Source organism: Myodes glareolus, chromosome 24, assembly GCF_982192425.1.
Source record: "Myodes glareolus chromosome 24, mMyoGla1.1, whole genome shotgun sequence".
In the NCBI taxonomy this organism is placed as follows: Eukaryota; Metazoa; Chordata; class Mammalia; order Rodentia; family Cricetidae; genus Myodes; species Myodes glareolus.
Window position 1 is genome coordinate 28,631,292 of NC_142049.1, and position 16,063 is coordinate 28,647,354.

A 16,063-nucleotide genomic window follows, 5' to 3' on the forward strand; every position below is an offset into this window, starting at 1 on the left:
GTTTTCTTTTATTGGGAACTGCTGTGCCCAGTGTGTCTCTGATTCTGCATGTCTGTCTGAAGCTGTGAATCACTAGGTCTACGGAGTCTTCTCCAGCTTGAACTCTGGACTTAGGATGAATTTCCAGTCTTCCAAACTAGTCTCCTAAAATTTTCATGGTGGGAACAGATTCCAGGAACATACGCCTGCACTGCCATTGGCATTCCATGGGCCTTTTTAAACCAATCATATCATTAAAAAAAATTCCCCAACAATGAACACAGATTAGCTGTTGCTACTTGATGTTTAATGAGAGAGATCATGCAGAGAAGTTTACACTCATCTAAAGCCCTGTGTAAAAGATCTTGTTAAGTACTATGACCATGCTCATGAATAAGCAGAAGTATCTCATGCTTTCTTCAGCCCTAGCCCTGGCCGGGCAGAAAGGATTCCAGGAGCACCAACACCTTCTTCATTGTTTGCCAATCTGTTTTCCACTCGTGAGATTTTGTTAAAATGTTAATTTGTAAGAAAAAGTATTACAAGTAAAAACCTGGATAAACAAATGTCAACTTCTGTGCAGAATTGCTGTTAGAGTGAGTGCATGTTTTCCATAAACCATAAAACATTTGGATTCTAATTCTGGATGAGAGCATCCAGTAAGCCTTTTGTGCTGTGGCTGTATTGATGTATTTCTAAACTTAGGGGTATATAAGAATAATCTCATGTGTGGTGTGATTGCGCACACCTAGAATCCCAGCACTTTAGTAGACGACTGAAGCCGGAGTAGGCCAGCCTGGGCTACATACCGGTCTCAAAGCAAACCCCTAAAATAATTTCATTCATACTTCAGTCACTCAATGGTACATATACTATGTATATTGTTTTGCCTATTTAAAATGTGGATACAGAGGAAACATTAAAATTGTTTGAACAATGGTTGTGCATATTTTTGCCAAGTCTTTTCAAACCAGAATGGCTTTTTCTTCCTTTATAGTCTTGTTGACGCGCTCTAACTATGGCTTGCATTATGAAGGGTTTCTGCGGTGGAAACCCTTGTCTGGGAATAATGAAAATCATATTTTTTGGAAGCGTTTGAGGGTGGTTGGTCATGAACATGACTTATTTTGTATGTTAGAGGAAACTTTACTACTGCATTGGAAATATGGGCTGGAGGAGACTGAATGATACTTGCCCAGCGGGAGACAGTGAATGTGTGGTAGGAGAGGAGAAGATTATAAATACAGATTTGAAATGAAAATATAATTTGAACATTCCTTGAAAGAACAAAACAAAAAATATCTGCAAAATGTTAGTGGAAGGACTCTGGGTGGATGGATGCGAACATGGCTACCAAAAAAGGCTTCTTCTCTCCTCTCCTCTCCTCTCCCCTCCCCTCCCCTCCCCTCCCCTCCCCTCCCCTCCCCTCCCCTCCCCTCCCCTGCCTTCCCCCCTCCCCTCCCCACCCCCCTCTCTTTCTCTCTCTCTCTTTTGTGTTTGTTTATGACGACAGAATTTCTCTGTAGCTTTGGAGCCTGAACTAGCTCTTGTAGACCCAATTGACCTCGAACTCACAGAGATCCGCCTGCCTCTGCCTCCCTAGTGCTGGGATTAAAGCCTTGCACCACCACCAGTTTTCATTTTTTTTAAGCTACCAGCCTCGGAGATTGCATGCACACACACATCCCAGTGGCAGCGACAACAGGCATGAAGTCAGGGTTAGTGTTCCGTTGTCATTTTCTTTGAGCAGAGGTCAAACTCGTTGTTTTTCTTACATGGAGAGAAAACGATAGGACCTGGAGAGAAAGCTCAGTGGTTAAGAGCACTTGTTAGTCTTGCAGAGTCCCAGGTTCAAGTCCCAGCCCCACATGGTGGTTCACAATCATCTGAAGTTCAGTTCCAGGGGATCCTATGCCTTCTTTTGATCTCCGAGGGCACCAAGCATGCACATGATGTGCATACATACATGCAGGTAAAACACATAAAATTAATAAGCCTTTGATTTTTGTTTTTAAAATCAATAGACGGATATGGAACTACTATTTAGAGTGTTAAATGCTTATGGGGTAGATGGGGAAAGTATCTCTTAAAATGTTGATGGTCACCAGATGGTGGTGGCACGCCTTTAATTCCAGCACTCGGAAGACGGAGGCAGGTGGATCTCTGTGAGTGAGAGACCAGCCTGGACTACAAAGTGAGTTCCAGGACAGCCAGGGAAAACCTGTCTCAAAAAACAAACCAAACCAACCAACCCAAACAAATAATGCTGATGGTCCTACTGGGAACCTGCTGGGTGTTCTGACTTGGGGTGCTAGGTAGACGTGTAGCATTGGTATTTTCCCAAACCCTCCAGACCCTGAGAGTTCTGGTCCAGCTGGTGTTGATGTGGTTTACCTCAGTGAATCATGCCTCACACGCAGCTCCTTGACTCGTGGTGCCTGTCCTCACCAATGCTTGATAAAAGTGCTGCAGCAATTCTGGGTGAGCATGTTTGAGTTCTTTCTCAGCTGCTCTTTGAGCGCCATTTCACTGGACCGTTAGTTTGCGAGACAGGATGAGTCAAGCACAAAGCTGACAGGAAAGGTTCATGTTCTTTAGCATTTTCTCTGTATATAAGACATTTCTGAGGAAAATGAGTGCTTGTGTGGAATTCTTTGCTGTTGCTTCTGTTCACAGAGCTCTTCTGGGCCTTTCTTCCGCTGTCCTTCCCTCCTATTATCTAGTTTCTGAAAGCTTTGTTATACAGCGCAAACAAAAGATTTGTAGACCACAATAAAGACCATGAACTCTGGTATATAGCGGCTAGTTGTTTTTTTTTTTTTTTAGCCAAATGTAGTTCCATGAGGATTAAAAAAAAAGGCTAGAAAATAGATAGAAATCTGAAGAAATGCTTTTTATGAGTTCTCGTTAGAAGCACAATACAAATTTCTGTGATACTTTTAGCAGAAACTATATAAACTTAGACTTTTTCTACTTTATAATGACAGAACTTATGAGATCCTCAGAAGTATGGATTTGCATGAACTTAAAAATATACACATTTATTGAATTGTTTAATCTTTGTTACGTTGAATTTCAGTGAACTATTAAAAAAGTTTAGTTCTTAGAATTTTAATAAACTTCTTTGTGATCATTCTTATAAATGAAACTGTTTTTTTTTTTAAAAAAAAACAGTGTAACAGGTGTTTAGAACTTTTTGCTTTTCTTGGGATCCCAAACTGTGTGATACAGTATTATCATAATAACAATTAATTTGTATTATCCATGTTCACATGATCTTAGGAGTAAAAAAATGGAAGCAGCATAGAAAGGCTTAAATTTTTACATCTCTCCGTATGAAATTATCGTAAAGCGGCAGCCATGAAGTCCTGTTACTTTTGAATTAAAACCCATAATCTGAGTTTGCGAACCCAGAGGTCTCATAATTTTTTGTGCAAATACTGCTAACGTGAGTTTCCTATTGATTTTTCATAAAGGGTTTGCATTTAGAAATCATAATTATTTGTGGCTTTAGTGAGATTCTTTAATATATTAGAAAATATTTGTATATGTGTGTGTAATATATTTACACGCGTGTGCAGGTATAAGTGGAAGGCCACACATGTGGAGGTTGGAGGAAGACATAGGACATTCTGACGTACCAGTCTCCACTTGGCTTCCTTGAGTCAGGATGTCATTTAGCTTGGAATGGGGCAGGAAACCGGCAAGCTACAGTGATCCTCCTGTCTCTGTCCTGCATAGCACTGTGGCTACAGGGGGCACATACTCAGCCACACCCAACTTTTACCTGTGCAGGGGATTTGACTCAGGACACCATGCTTGAACAGCAAACACTCTGACCCACAGAGCCATCTCCATAGCCCCTGGAGAGTTTTTAAACCAAGTATTCAGTCAGTGGTGATCAATTCCTCTCTCTTTTTAAAGGTAGTTACTTTTCTTATGGGAACTTCAAAGAAGTAAACTAAATGAACCATTTTGTAATATTGTGTATGCACTAAATACTTTCTCCTTAAAACATCTCGCTGATTTAAGCTTAGAAAGTGAGATGAAAGTAGGAACATTGTAATAGTCTTTTCAGAGGACAGGATATGGGTTGCTTTTAGTTCTTGTCTGTAAAATGGTGAAATAAAGGAAGTATTCTTGTCTGTGATGCTGTGCTGTCTTGAGACTGATTATAATGGCTTTATGCCAACAATGGACACCTAGTGTTTCCTGCAAGTCAAAGCCGGGAAATTCCTTTGTGATATCTCAGTACAGAGGAAAAAGTCAGACCTAGAAGAAATCTGCAATAGACAAGCACTGAAATAAAACACAAACGAGAACCTGTGAATGTGGTCTCCATGAGTCTTGAAGAATGAAGGAGATATAAAGAGCTTTTCCGAGGAGACATCCATGCATCGATACAAAGCAATAATAAAGATGCTAAGTTTTAGAATAAATGCTTTTAAAATTCAAAGAGGATACATCTAAGGAAGAGAGTTGAGCCATATCTGTTGCAGTTAGTTAGAGTTGAGAATACATCTGAGGAAGAGAGCTGAGCCATATCTGTTGCAGTTAGTTAGAGTTGAGAATACATCTGAGGAAGAGAGCTGAGCCATATCTGTTGCAGTTAGTTAGAGTTGAGAATACATCTGAGGAAGAGAGCTGAGCCATATCTGTTGCAGTTAGTTAGAGCTGCCGCAGAGAGAACTTTCTTGTTTGGTTTGCTTTTTCCTGCTACATCCTTGGTGGCATTTTGGCAGGTACTTCAGGTGCCAGATTATTTGGTTAGATACTCAGTAAACAAATGAGAAATAACTTATTTTTAAGAATCTTGAGTGGGGTTCTAGTGAGTAACTTAATAATATACAAGGCACCAGGAAAATGTCAAAACAGGTGACTTTTCTTAATTGAAGTGGTATCTTTTAAGCTAAGAATTTTCTACTGGGGAAAATTATTGACAAGCTTGATACTTAGACATAATTGAGGCAAATGGTTTCTTATGCTTCTCAGATGTCATACACACAGGTGTATTTGATTTTAAAAGTCTCCTGTAAATAATTATCCTTTCATAAGTGACACTCTGTTAATGGGTCTTTGTAATTGCTTAGTTGATTCTTTTTAATGTTTGTGAATGCATGTATGTATGTGTGTCTATTGCATGTGTACAGGCATATACATACATTTGCCAGGAAAGGTATTGGGTCCCCTGGAAGTGGAGTTACTGACAGTTGTGAGCTACCATGTGAGCGTTGGTAACTGAACCTAGATCAAGACCAGCCAGTGCTCTTAACTACAGAACCATCTCTCCACTCCCGCTAATTTGATTTTTTTTACTTTAAAGGGTTATGTATCAGTGTATTTGTAAAATAACTAAATAATAGTTTTTTTTCATTGTGCTTTCTGATATTAATTCTCAGTGATGACAACCTCCTGAATATTAAAGCTGTGAACATACAAGAAGCTCTTTGTGACTGTGTGCAGTGGTGATCTATCCTGGCAGACCAGGCAGACCTGGTGACTAGGAGTATTGAAAGTGTTCATTATGCCTAGTCTGTTTCTGCATCAGGGTCTATTGACTATCCTTTTCAGTCTCTGACTGCAGGCTTATTGTTTGTTTGTTTGCTTGTTTTATATTTTTTTTTGTTTTTTAATGTGTGTCTAGTTTTTGTTTGTTTAGGGGTTTTGCTCTTTCTGGCTATTTTGGTTTGCTTTGGCGCTAAGGGTTGTTTTTATAGTCGGGACTGTGGTTGGTATGTTTTGGGACTCCACAGCACATTGGCATTGGTTCTCTCCACTCAGTTATGCCTGGTCATCTTAAGCTTGGTAAGGATAGACGTTACATCGTGTGAGTGTTCTCTTGGTCACAATAACGCTTTTTTATAAAGTTAGCTACAACCAGGCCGTAGTAGTGCACACCTTTAATCCCAGCACTCAGGAGACAGAGGAGCAGAGGCAGGCGGATCTCTGTGAGTTCGAGGCCAGCCTGGTCTACAAGAACTAGTTCCAGGACAGGCTTCAAAGCTACAGAGAAACCCTGTCTCCAAAAACCAGAAAAAAAAGGTAACCACTTAATGAAATTGAGTCTTGTGATTTAGCAGTGTTGTTTTACATATGTTTTAAAATCTTGTTTAAATCTTTCATATCTTGATCATTTTGGAGCTTTTCTTAATTGGTGCAATTTTAGATACCTTACACTTCTGGTCCATAATGTCAGTATGAGATAGCTACCCAACTACTTGTGAAAATGCTTAAAGTCAGAGCAGGACTTAACCAGTACCCCTGGTACCTTCCCTCCTGAGAGAGTTGCCTTCTGGCTTTGTTAGGGTGGGTGAAACTGAGGGCATCCTCTGGGATGTGGTTCTTACAGTGAGGCCTCTTCTGGTCTTCAGATTTGGTATCAGGGTTACCAAAGTCTTTGCTCTGTCTAAAGCAGAACCCCAGTGTCTTCCACAGTGATTAAACTTGGGCACCTGTGTCCCCCTGTCAGCTCTGAAGCAGTGCTTGCTGGTGGCACCTGCATGTTCTCACCTGACCCCAAGTGTAGAGTTTTCTAGAGTCCCGAAGATAGAATCGTGGCTCTTCGCTTTCCCCATCGCTCCTTTCTAGTGTGCTTTGCTCCTCGGGTTCCAGTGTTGGCACTGGTGCAGCCTACAGGTGTCAGGACGGCTATACTCGGATCTGCTTATATTCACATTTAAGGGTGTCTTCGTCTTTTATTCCAGTTCTGAAATATTTTGCAAAACTCCTCAGTACTTTTCTTTTTAATAGTTTTAGGGTTTTTTTTTTCCTTAGAGGATACTTACCTTTTAAGTCTTTCATCCATTTAAAAATAATTGGAATCACTTTGCAGCCAATTAAGCTGACCAAGTCCCTTTCCTCACGAGGGCCTGATGTGCAGGGATTGCAAATTGCAGACTTCTTGGTAGTATGTGTCGCCTCTTGCCTAGTTGGGTTGTCCTAAGGGACCTTGACAATAATTTTCTGGCAGTTATTCAAGTCGCTGATCTCTGTGCGGTCCCCAGTCTAGGCTCCAGGTCGGTTTATGTGGCGCCTTTCCTGAGGGCTTCCACAGTGTCTGCTGTATCCTACCAGATCATGTTTAATAATCCCACTTCTGGTACAAAAAAATGGAATTACATGTGTATATTAATTTTAGTAGAGTGTTTGTTTTATGAATTTGGTTTTTTCTGTCCATAAGTGCTATTTTTGAAATCTTGTTTAAATTTTTCAGTATGATTTTTTATTACTTTTTATTAATTTTTTCAGTATGAATCTTGAGTTTTTCCTATGTATTTTTTGATTTTTTTTTAAGTTTGGCATTTTGTTTTTTGATTGATAATGTGAATTGTTCCAACATGTCACTGTGGTACAGAGATAAATACTCCCCGGTATTTCTTATGTTACAAATGACTTACTCTCCTTTTCTGGCTTCTGCTAGATCTAAATTACATTGCTGTCATGTAGAGATGGCACAGTCTGATCAAGCATCCGTGTTCATTTCATTGCATTTCACTCATGCGTCATGTCAGAGCTTCTCAGACAGCGGGGAGCAGGGAAGAAAACAGTGATGCTATTGTCCCAATAACTGCCCGTGTCAGGGGAGCAGATGACATCCTAAGGTCCAGTAACTCTGCCTTCTAAAAAGTGACCATTTAATGTGTTTGGGGCCTGATCCTAGTTGTCACAAGCCAGGGTTGAAGCTGCATAGTTGATGATGTATGCCAGCAAACCTTGGAACTTGCATTAAGGTGCACTAATATTCAAGTTATGTTATACCTGCGTAGTAGTAGTAGTAGTAGTTGTTGGTGGTGGTGGTGGTGGTGGTGCGTGTGTGTGTGTGTGTGTGTGTGTGTGTGTGTGTGTTGGGTGTTTCAATTTTTTTCCCAAGAAAGGTACTCCTCAGATTCTGAAAGATACCTGGTTCTTCAGAGCCCCTTTCTCTGTTAGACACAAAACATATAATGTCTTTGTAGTTGTCTCAGTAATAAGACATCAGCCATAAAATCACAAAACTGTTTCTATCCAAGTGTCCATTGAGAACACGTTATAGTATGATGAACAGAAATTTGAAATGCTTCTTTTTCTGCCGTGTGTCACTGAATTTAACTGTATGGTCCATTTCATGTAATCACATAGTGACCTCTTGAAGTGAGGGTTCTTTTTTTAAAAACAGATATTTGTTTGTTTGCAGCAAACTAACGGTAGAAATAATGACTAAATAACCCAAAGTTTTATGGCGGATAATGCCTAACAGTTAACAGTGTTGAGCTGTTTTTATCTAAATAGCCAAGGAAATGACCTTTTAAAACGGCATCAAGATGTGCGTGACTGCGGGGGAGGTGTGCTGTGCGAGAGGGAACCTAGCCTTGAAGAGGCTTCCATTTCTTCTCACGTCCTCCTCAGCCCCGAGAGCAGTGGGGCTGAAGGTGGAGCTGTTTTTAGTGGCTCCGGAAAAAGAAAGCCAGACGTGGAAATAGCGAGCCGTGTTATTGACTCTGTGCGGCCGGCCACTGGGCTGGCCTCGAGTGGGCGGCTTCCTTCCCATCCCATGAAATTCTAGGTTAGGTCAGTGTGCACCCATGGAGTGAGGACTTAAAGGGGCCTTCACTGCTTTTCCGGGAAATTAGTACCCGGATGTTAGTACCCGGATGTTAGTACCCGGATGTTGTTTTTATGCTTGGACTCAGTAATGACTGTGTGGCAGCATCAAAGGCTTCTTCAAGATACAAGCGGCTGAAAAGCTTGAAGGCTTGTGTATTTAGCAGAAGTAAACAGTGATCAACAGTTGTGAAGTTAGAACTGTGCAAGGGACGTTAAGGAAATGAGACTTACAGAGTGATGGTTGTGTTGGGGAAGAAGTGAAGCAGGGTCAAAGAGGTGTGGTCAGAAGACCCAGCTGGAATGGGAAGAAGGCTCTCAGCATCACAGGGAGGCGTGGCACATCTGTGCTGATTTCAAGGTGACATAGCAAAAAATAACTTCAAAGTTGTCAAAATATTAAATTTATCAGTATAAATCACTTTCAATGTAAACACGTCCAGTATCAAGAATGATAAAACGAGCTGGAGAGATGGCTCACCTGGTGAAGGACTTACTGCATAAGCATGGGGCCTGAATTCGGGTCCCCAGCATGCATACAAAAGCCAGGGTAGCAGCACCCACCTGTAGCCACAGTGCTGGAGCATTGGAGACAGGAGCTGCATCTCCGTGGGGGTCACTGGCCAGCCAGTCTGTCTGAGTCATGAGTTCCATGTTCCATCAAAAACCTTGTCTCAAAAAATAAGATCAACCAAGGAAAGCAACCGACACTGACCTCTGACCTCCATATGCTTGAACTTCTGTATGTTCCACACACGTGTGAGTATGTAGACATACACACACATAATAAGGTTATATTTTAAAAAAAGACTTTTTAGAGTACAGTAATTTTTTATTAGAACTAAAAACAGTTAAGAAACTTATTGTGTGAATTTATACTCAGAGTAACTATTGTACTTATTTACAGTGTTCACAAAGTCAACATATGGATTTTTTAAAGTTTTGTTTTAATAAGCCATGTGTATTATTTGTATAGCCTTCAGGAAAAAAATTAAGATAATCCTGAGTTACTATTTTTTTTTAACATACAACAACTCAGTCTCTTAGGATCCAGCACATGTGTAGGAGTTTGAGTCCCTCTCCTTCCCAGGACCTCTTTAAAATCCTGCCTACCAGCCAGCTTGTGGCCCCCTCCAGGCCTGCCAGCCAGTCACCCCTGTGCTGTCCAGCTCAGGAGTGTAGCCTTTCCCAGAGGAATGTCTAACACTACCGTGCGGTGTGTGCCCTTTAAATCAGGGACCGTGAGATTCCGCGGTGCTGTGGATTGTGTGTGCATACCAGAGTTCGTCTGTTCTCCTACTGCAGTAAATTGCTTAATTTCTGTAAAGTTGTTCTGTCCCACCTTTGTTCTATTTTAGCAGCTCATGTCTGCCTCCTTCCCCTTCCCTCCTGCCTGCTGCCTGGCCTAAGCTTTGCCACTTAGCTTTATTTAAGAAGGGACTTTGTTCAGTCGCAGTCCAACTGCCCTTGGTAAACTCTCATTAGATTCGACCCCTTGTATCAGTGGGTGATAGCATCCCTCGCAGTCCTTCGTCATTTTCTCCGTCCTTCTGCTCCTCATTTGGACCTTGGGGGGCTCAATCCGGTGCACCAATGTGGGTCTCCGTCTGTATCGCCATCCATCGCCAGATGAAGGATCTATGGTGATAAGCAAAATATTCATCAGTATGGTTATGGGCCAAGGCCGGTTCAGGCACCCTCTCCTCTGTCCCGTGATCCAACCAGATTCTCTGAATGTGGCCGGATTCTCTGGATGTGGCTGGCCCGGAGTCTTTCTGAGAAGCCATTGACAATGACACTGGGACTAGTTTCCTCTGCATATACTGGATTTTTGGGATCCAGTCTGTTTGGATACTCACCTTCCTGGACCTGGAGGGAGGGGGGACGAACTTGAACTTCCCACAGGGCTGGAAACCCTGACTGCCCTTAGGGACAAAGAGGGAGGTGGAGAGGGAGGGGGGGAGTGGGAGGGTGTTGGGAAGAGGGGCGTAAATGGAAACTTTTATAATTTAATAAAATTACTTTAAAAAAAAAAAGGGACTTTGTTTCTACCGAGTGTCTGTTTTGCAGACTTCTACTTCATCATTGTAGCTTCAATTGTTCTCGTCGCTCACTGAGTTTAGCGCTCACTCTTTTCCCCTTTGTCACGGCGGAGGCTTCTGAAGCTTGTCTGCAGCTTTCCCGAGAGCTGCCAAGCTCCAGCTGCCACCCACTGCCTCCCTGCCTGTGTCCCATCAGTTTGGGCATTTGCTCTTGTTTTTATTTGATCAAAAACATTTTCTGATTTTCTTTTCAATTTCTTTCACTTGGTTATTTAGAAATATGCTGCTTTATTTTCAAGTATTTGGGGATTTCCAAGATCGCTTTCTTCTGTGTATTTCCACTTTAATCTCATTTGGTCAGAGTGCGTCCTTTGTGTGATTTCAATATTTAATGGGGTAACCCTGGATAATGCATCATGTGCTCCAAAACAGTGCTTTCTGGAGCAGTTTCTAAGGTGTCCGAAGAGTTGGTCGTGCGTGATCCTGCCATACGTACACTGTTGCTCCATCAGTTGGAGACAGTGGTGTGTTGAAATGCTACTTCGTCCCTTCATTTGGAGCTTTTATTAGTTATGTATATACCTGTAATTATTGTCCTGAATTACTATTTTATGATTAACTATTTCTCTATCTCTTATGGCAACACAGATCGTCGTGTCTGTTTCTGTGAAAATAACCTTGTTTCGCGTGGTTGTTTGCCTGCTACACTTTCTCCTCCTTGAACTTACAACCTAGTTGTGCCTTTGACTCTTGTGTTTCTTACAGATATCATACCATTTTTAAAGGTAATCTAACATCCTTTTGCATTTGATTGGGTTATTTAGTCAATTTCCTTTTTTGTTTTTGTTTTTTTCTAAAGAGGATTTCTCTGCATAGCCCTGGCTATCCTAGAATTTTCTTTTTAGACCAGGCTGGCCTCAAACTCAGAGATCTACCTGCCTCTGCTTCCCAAGTACTGGGATTAAAGGTGTGCGCACCACTCCTAGCCCAGTTTATATTTAACATACTTACTTATATGATTGTATTCACATCCGTCATTTTGCCTTTTAATGTTTTTGCAATTCAAATATTTTTGTTTCTTTAAGTTTAATTTTATTTGAGGGGTGGGGCAAGAGAGCGCAGAGACGCGAGTGTGCTGAGACTGGATTTAGCCTGTCGGGTTTGCTCAGTAGTGCTATTACCTTCTGTGCTATTCTCCAACTCTCACTTTGATTTTTTTTTTTAAAATGTACAATTTCAGTTGCTTTGTTGGCTTTTAAGTTTTATGGTTTTGGCTGTCTTGATATCATGCACATAAGTCATTGTTTCCAACAGTTGCCTTTTATGATGTATGAGTGTAGGTGTGGATCTCTTTCTATTTCTGGTCTTTATTGAGCTGCTTGGATCTTTAGATTAAAATGTAACCGCTATTTTGAAACTTTTCTCTCCCCTTTTCCTGATTCTCTTCTTATTGGGGTATTAAGTGTTTTTTGTAATTTCTTTCTGTCCTGCAGGTTTCTGAAGTTCTGTTCATTTCTGTCTTTCTGATCATGTAATTCCCATTACCTGTCTGTCACTGGTTCTTTCATCTGCCTTTTCAGATCTACCGTGGAGCTTTTCTCTTGTGCCGTTAACCTCGTTAGTCAGGGCACCTACTCTGTACAGTGCCAGGAATGTGAGACCGGCTCAGTGATGCAGCCTATGCCCAAACCTGAATAATGCACCCTGGCATTAAAAACAATGTGTCTTCTGCTTTGGTTTCCAGGGAGTCAAATGAGGTCAGCTTGATTCATTTTTAATAATTCCTATTAATATGTTCTTTTCTAGGAAAGCAAATTTTTGGATTTGCATTAATATATCTTAACTAATGATCCAGAGCAGCAGTTTTTGATGCCTTTGGGGGTTGAATATTAGATTTCCTGCTTATCACATATTTACATTATGATCCATAACAGTAGAAAATCACAGTTAAAGAAGTAGCAATGAAATAATTTTATTGTTGGGGTAGCACATGAGGAACCGTATATATTAGGGGTCGCAGCGTTAGGAAGGTTGATAACCGAAGCTTAAACTTGACCTTGACTTTTTCTCACTCTGTTGTTTCCAGACCCAGCCAAGTTTGTCTGCTTTTCTTAAAATGACTCTGGAGTTTTCTTGAAATTCCTTGATACTTTACCTTTTCCAGTGACACACACCCTCATCCTCTCAGCCCAGGCTCTTCCACCTGGTGCTTTCTGAGCATGTCCTTGGCTCCCAAAGAGGACTTCATGCTCTGAACAGTGTCTCCATGTGACATCCCTGCCTCCACCAGGCCCTCGGCCTTGGCATTCTTCTCTGCTCTGCCATTTGTTTATGCTGGGCATGGGCACGCCGTTCAGTTTTTTCTCTTCTGTGCCTTTCCTCATACTTCCTACCACACCCCACTCCCTGCAGGGATTGCAATATCCTCTTTCCAGGCTCCATCCCCAGGAACTTTTCCAGAAGCCTGGGCTCTTGGTGTGACTCCCCCTCCTCTGAGCTCCTGTCGCACCTGGCTTCCTGTGTGTACCAAGGCTCCTCGGGCACTGCCTGCTGTGCCATTCTCTGGTCACTTGGCCCACAGGGGTCCAGGCACTCCTATAGTCTCTGTGTTAAGTTAGGTCAAAAACGTTTTGTTCCTGTTGTTTCTGTTTTTCTTTGTTTTTGTTCACTTTTAGAATATGAGTTCCCCAACTCCCTCATCAGCACACCCCACATAAGCAGTAATTTTGTTTGTGAAATAGAGATGAAGATGGATTTTTTTCAGCTACATCACAACTAAGAAGTGGACAGAGAGTGGGTTGGAGCTCCGTGTATATCCATTAAGTTCAGATGGAACAAAACTCCCAGAGGCACAGAATCATGCCTGCCTGTCTTCAGATGAGTGTTTTACTCAGTTTTGCAGAAATTGAACAGTAAATCGTGAACATCCTAGGACAAGTTTGTCAGCATTAGGAAAGCGGCTTGAAGTTAACCTATTTTCACTCCACATTACTTTCATATAAAAAATTAGCTGTTTCTAGAGATTTTCCTAGGGCCAGAGACATGGCTCAGAAGGTAAATGCTCTTGTAGTCAGGCCTAGTGCCTGGAGCTGGATGCCCAGAACCTACATGGTAGCAGAGAGAATCAACTCTCAGAAGTTGCCCTCTGACTTTTGAGCACAAGTATGTATACATACTCTAAAAATGATGATGATGTTAATAATAATAAGTATAATAAACATTTTCAAATGTTCTAGTGGTGATTTTATAGCAAAGACAGCTTTTTCTGTAAATATGTAGATAATAAATATACTCAAGCTTCGTAGGTCGCATATGGTCTCTACTCTGTAAAACATAACTTACCAGCAGGTATGTGTTAAGTGTGAGAGTTGTCGTGTGGCTAAGTCCTGGACAGTAGCAGTAAGAAGAGCGCATGTGAAGGTGTAAGACTATTACCTGACGGAAGTGGTGTTGCTGTGTGCCCAGGACGGTGCTGTAACTCCTGACCACGCATCTGTGGAGCGGAAGAAGCAGAACTGTTCTGCCCAGTGCTTAGGTGGAGCCATGGCATAGAGGATGGCATCTGGGGACAGAGTGAATGTCTGTCCCCTGAAATGGTGATTGCTTCCTGAGAAGAACTTAGTTTCTCCTAAAGAATGTATCAGTGTTCACTTAGCAGCACATAATTACCTGGCACACGACAAGAACATGGTTGTACTGACTTTGGAGCAGATTAAACTGTAGATACCTGTTAGGAGAGACTGATGGAGTAAGCAGGAGGTAGGTTGAGTAAGTCTTCAAAGACTCCCTGTTCTTAGTGCAGGGTACCTTCCATTTAGTTCTGTTCTGTTTTTCTGAGTGCCTTCTCTTGTAAACCCCCTATCACCTCTGGAGAAGGTCAGCTGTCTAGCTATCAGAACCAGCCACCTGGGAGTAATCATTCCTTCTTACCTGATCAAAATCTTGGATTCATCCGTGTGCGACTTCTGGCTCAGGTTCATCACTCTGGGCCTCCCATCCTTTCTCTATCCAGCACTTTTCAGTACTGGCAGGAGCTGGGCAGACGGCTCCCTAAGTGCTTGCTATCAAAGCATGAGCTACCGTGGTGCGCATCTGTCACCGTAGCTGATGAAAGCAGGTGAAGAAGGGTGGAACCTGGGGACTCCCTGGCCACCCTGAGTAGCTACAACAGTAAGCGCCGGGTCACTGAGAGACTCTGTCTCAAAATCTAAGATGGACTAAGATGGAGGCCAACGGAAGAAGATGGCTGGTGTGGACTTCTCCACACATGCGCTCATGAGCAAGCACATCTCTGCACACCCATGAGAGAAGGGTTATCTAAGCTGGATGGCTTGCGGTCCAGCTCTGGATCCTGTGCTTCCGCATCGTGTCTGCGGAAATGGCCCTGCGAACTGATTTTATTTACTTGAACTGTAGCAGGATTGACTATTTTATGTTTTCTTTTCAGTTCATCAGAATGCGATTTATCTTAATTTTGGTTTTGGTTGTAGAGGTTGGCGATTTGAAGGAGCTGCAGACACTAGACATTTCTACCAATCGTTTGCTAGCTTTGCCCGAGAGGCTTCACCTGTGCCTTTCTCTGCAGTACCTCACTGTGGACCGCAATCGACTGTGGTGTGTGCCGCGCCATCTCTGCCAGCTGCCCAGCCTCAACGAGCTCTCCATGGCTGGAAACCGTCTTGCATTTTTGCCACTTGGTAAGTGTTGTGGTCATATGATAGAATAGACTAGCCAATATGTAAAACACAACATACTTCTTTAACTAGGATGGGTTGGTTTCTTCCTGTTTTCTCCTGATGAGTCCTCTGAAAATCCTTTTTTTTTTTTTTTGACTTGATTATTTCCAGGTGACAAGTGAAATTATTTTAGTCAGAGATGTTGCTGTTCATGAACCTTCACCCTCTGTCCTTGGCCTCCCAAGTGCTGGGGCTGCAGGCATGTGCCACCATGCCTAGTTCAGGGATCTCACACTTCCAAAGACAGTGCTGTCCAGAATACGCAGCATGAGATTATCATGCACAGGGAACTAGTGTGTACGTGCCTGTCAGTCTGACAGCCTTGAGCAGTGTGAGCAGGTGACGGCTAGAACAGTACACCTGCTGCTTCCTGTTTCTCCTTCTCCCTCGGCCGCGCGTGCTAGGCAAGCTCTCTGCCACTAACCATGTAACCCAAATCCCAAATCCGCCTGTTTAGATATTGGCTTCTACTTGGAAAACTACTTTTGAGTATTGTTGTAACTACCAAATCCAGAAAATCAGACTGCAAAACTTTGAAGACTTTAAAGCTGATTGAATTGTCTACTGTGCTAGAAATGCCAGCATGGCTAATAAAAGCCTGTCTTCTGTCGATTTCTGTAATTGGCCCTTTTTGACCTGTTACATGTCAGATGCCATAGGTCTTTAATAGTATGGTACATTTATTTCACATAGAACTAACCTATTTTTTCAACTTCTAAGAAACAA

General features: G+C 42.1%; 1 protein-coding gene and 1 non-coding gene across 3 annotated transcripts in view; both read left to right on the forward strand.

The window, feature by feature from the left end:
- Lrrc28 (leucine rich repeat containing 28) overlaps positions 1–16,063 on the forward strand; it is a 121,154-nt gene that overhangs the window by 61,467 nt on the left and 43,624 nt on the right. Inside the window, exon 6 of one of the 2 annotated variants that reach the window (XM_048434807.3) lies at positions 15,092–15,298. The exons of the other annotated variant lie outside the window; for it this stretch is intronic. Within the exon in view, the coding sequence (XP_048290764.3) occupies positions 15,092–15,298 (207 nt within the window). The remainder of the gene's footprint in view (positions 1–15,091; positions 15,299–16,063) is intronic. 2 annotated transcript variants of the gene reach the window in all.
- On the forward strand, positions 6,806–6,940 carry LOC125400853 (small nucleolar RNA SNORA70). The gene has a single exon (XR_007232114.1). It is a non-coding gene; the product is annotated as a small nucleolar RNA SNORA70 (small nucleolar RNA).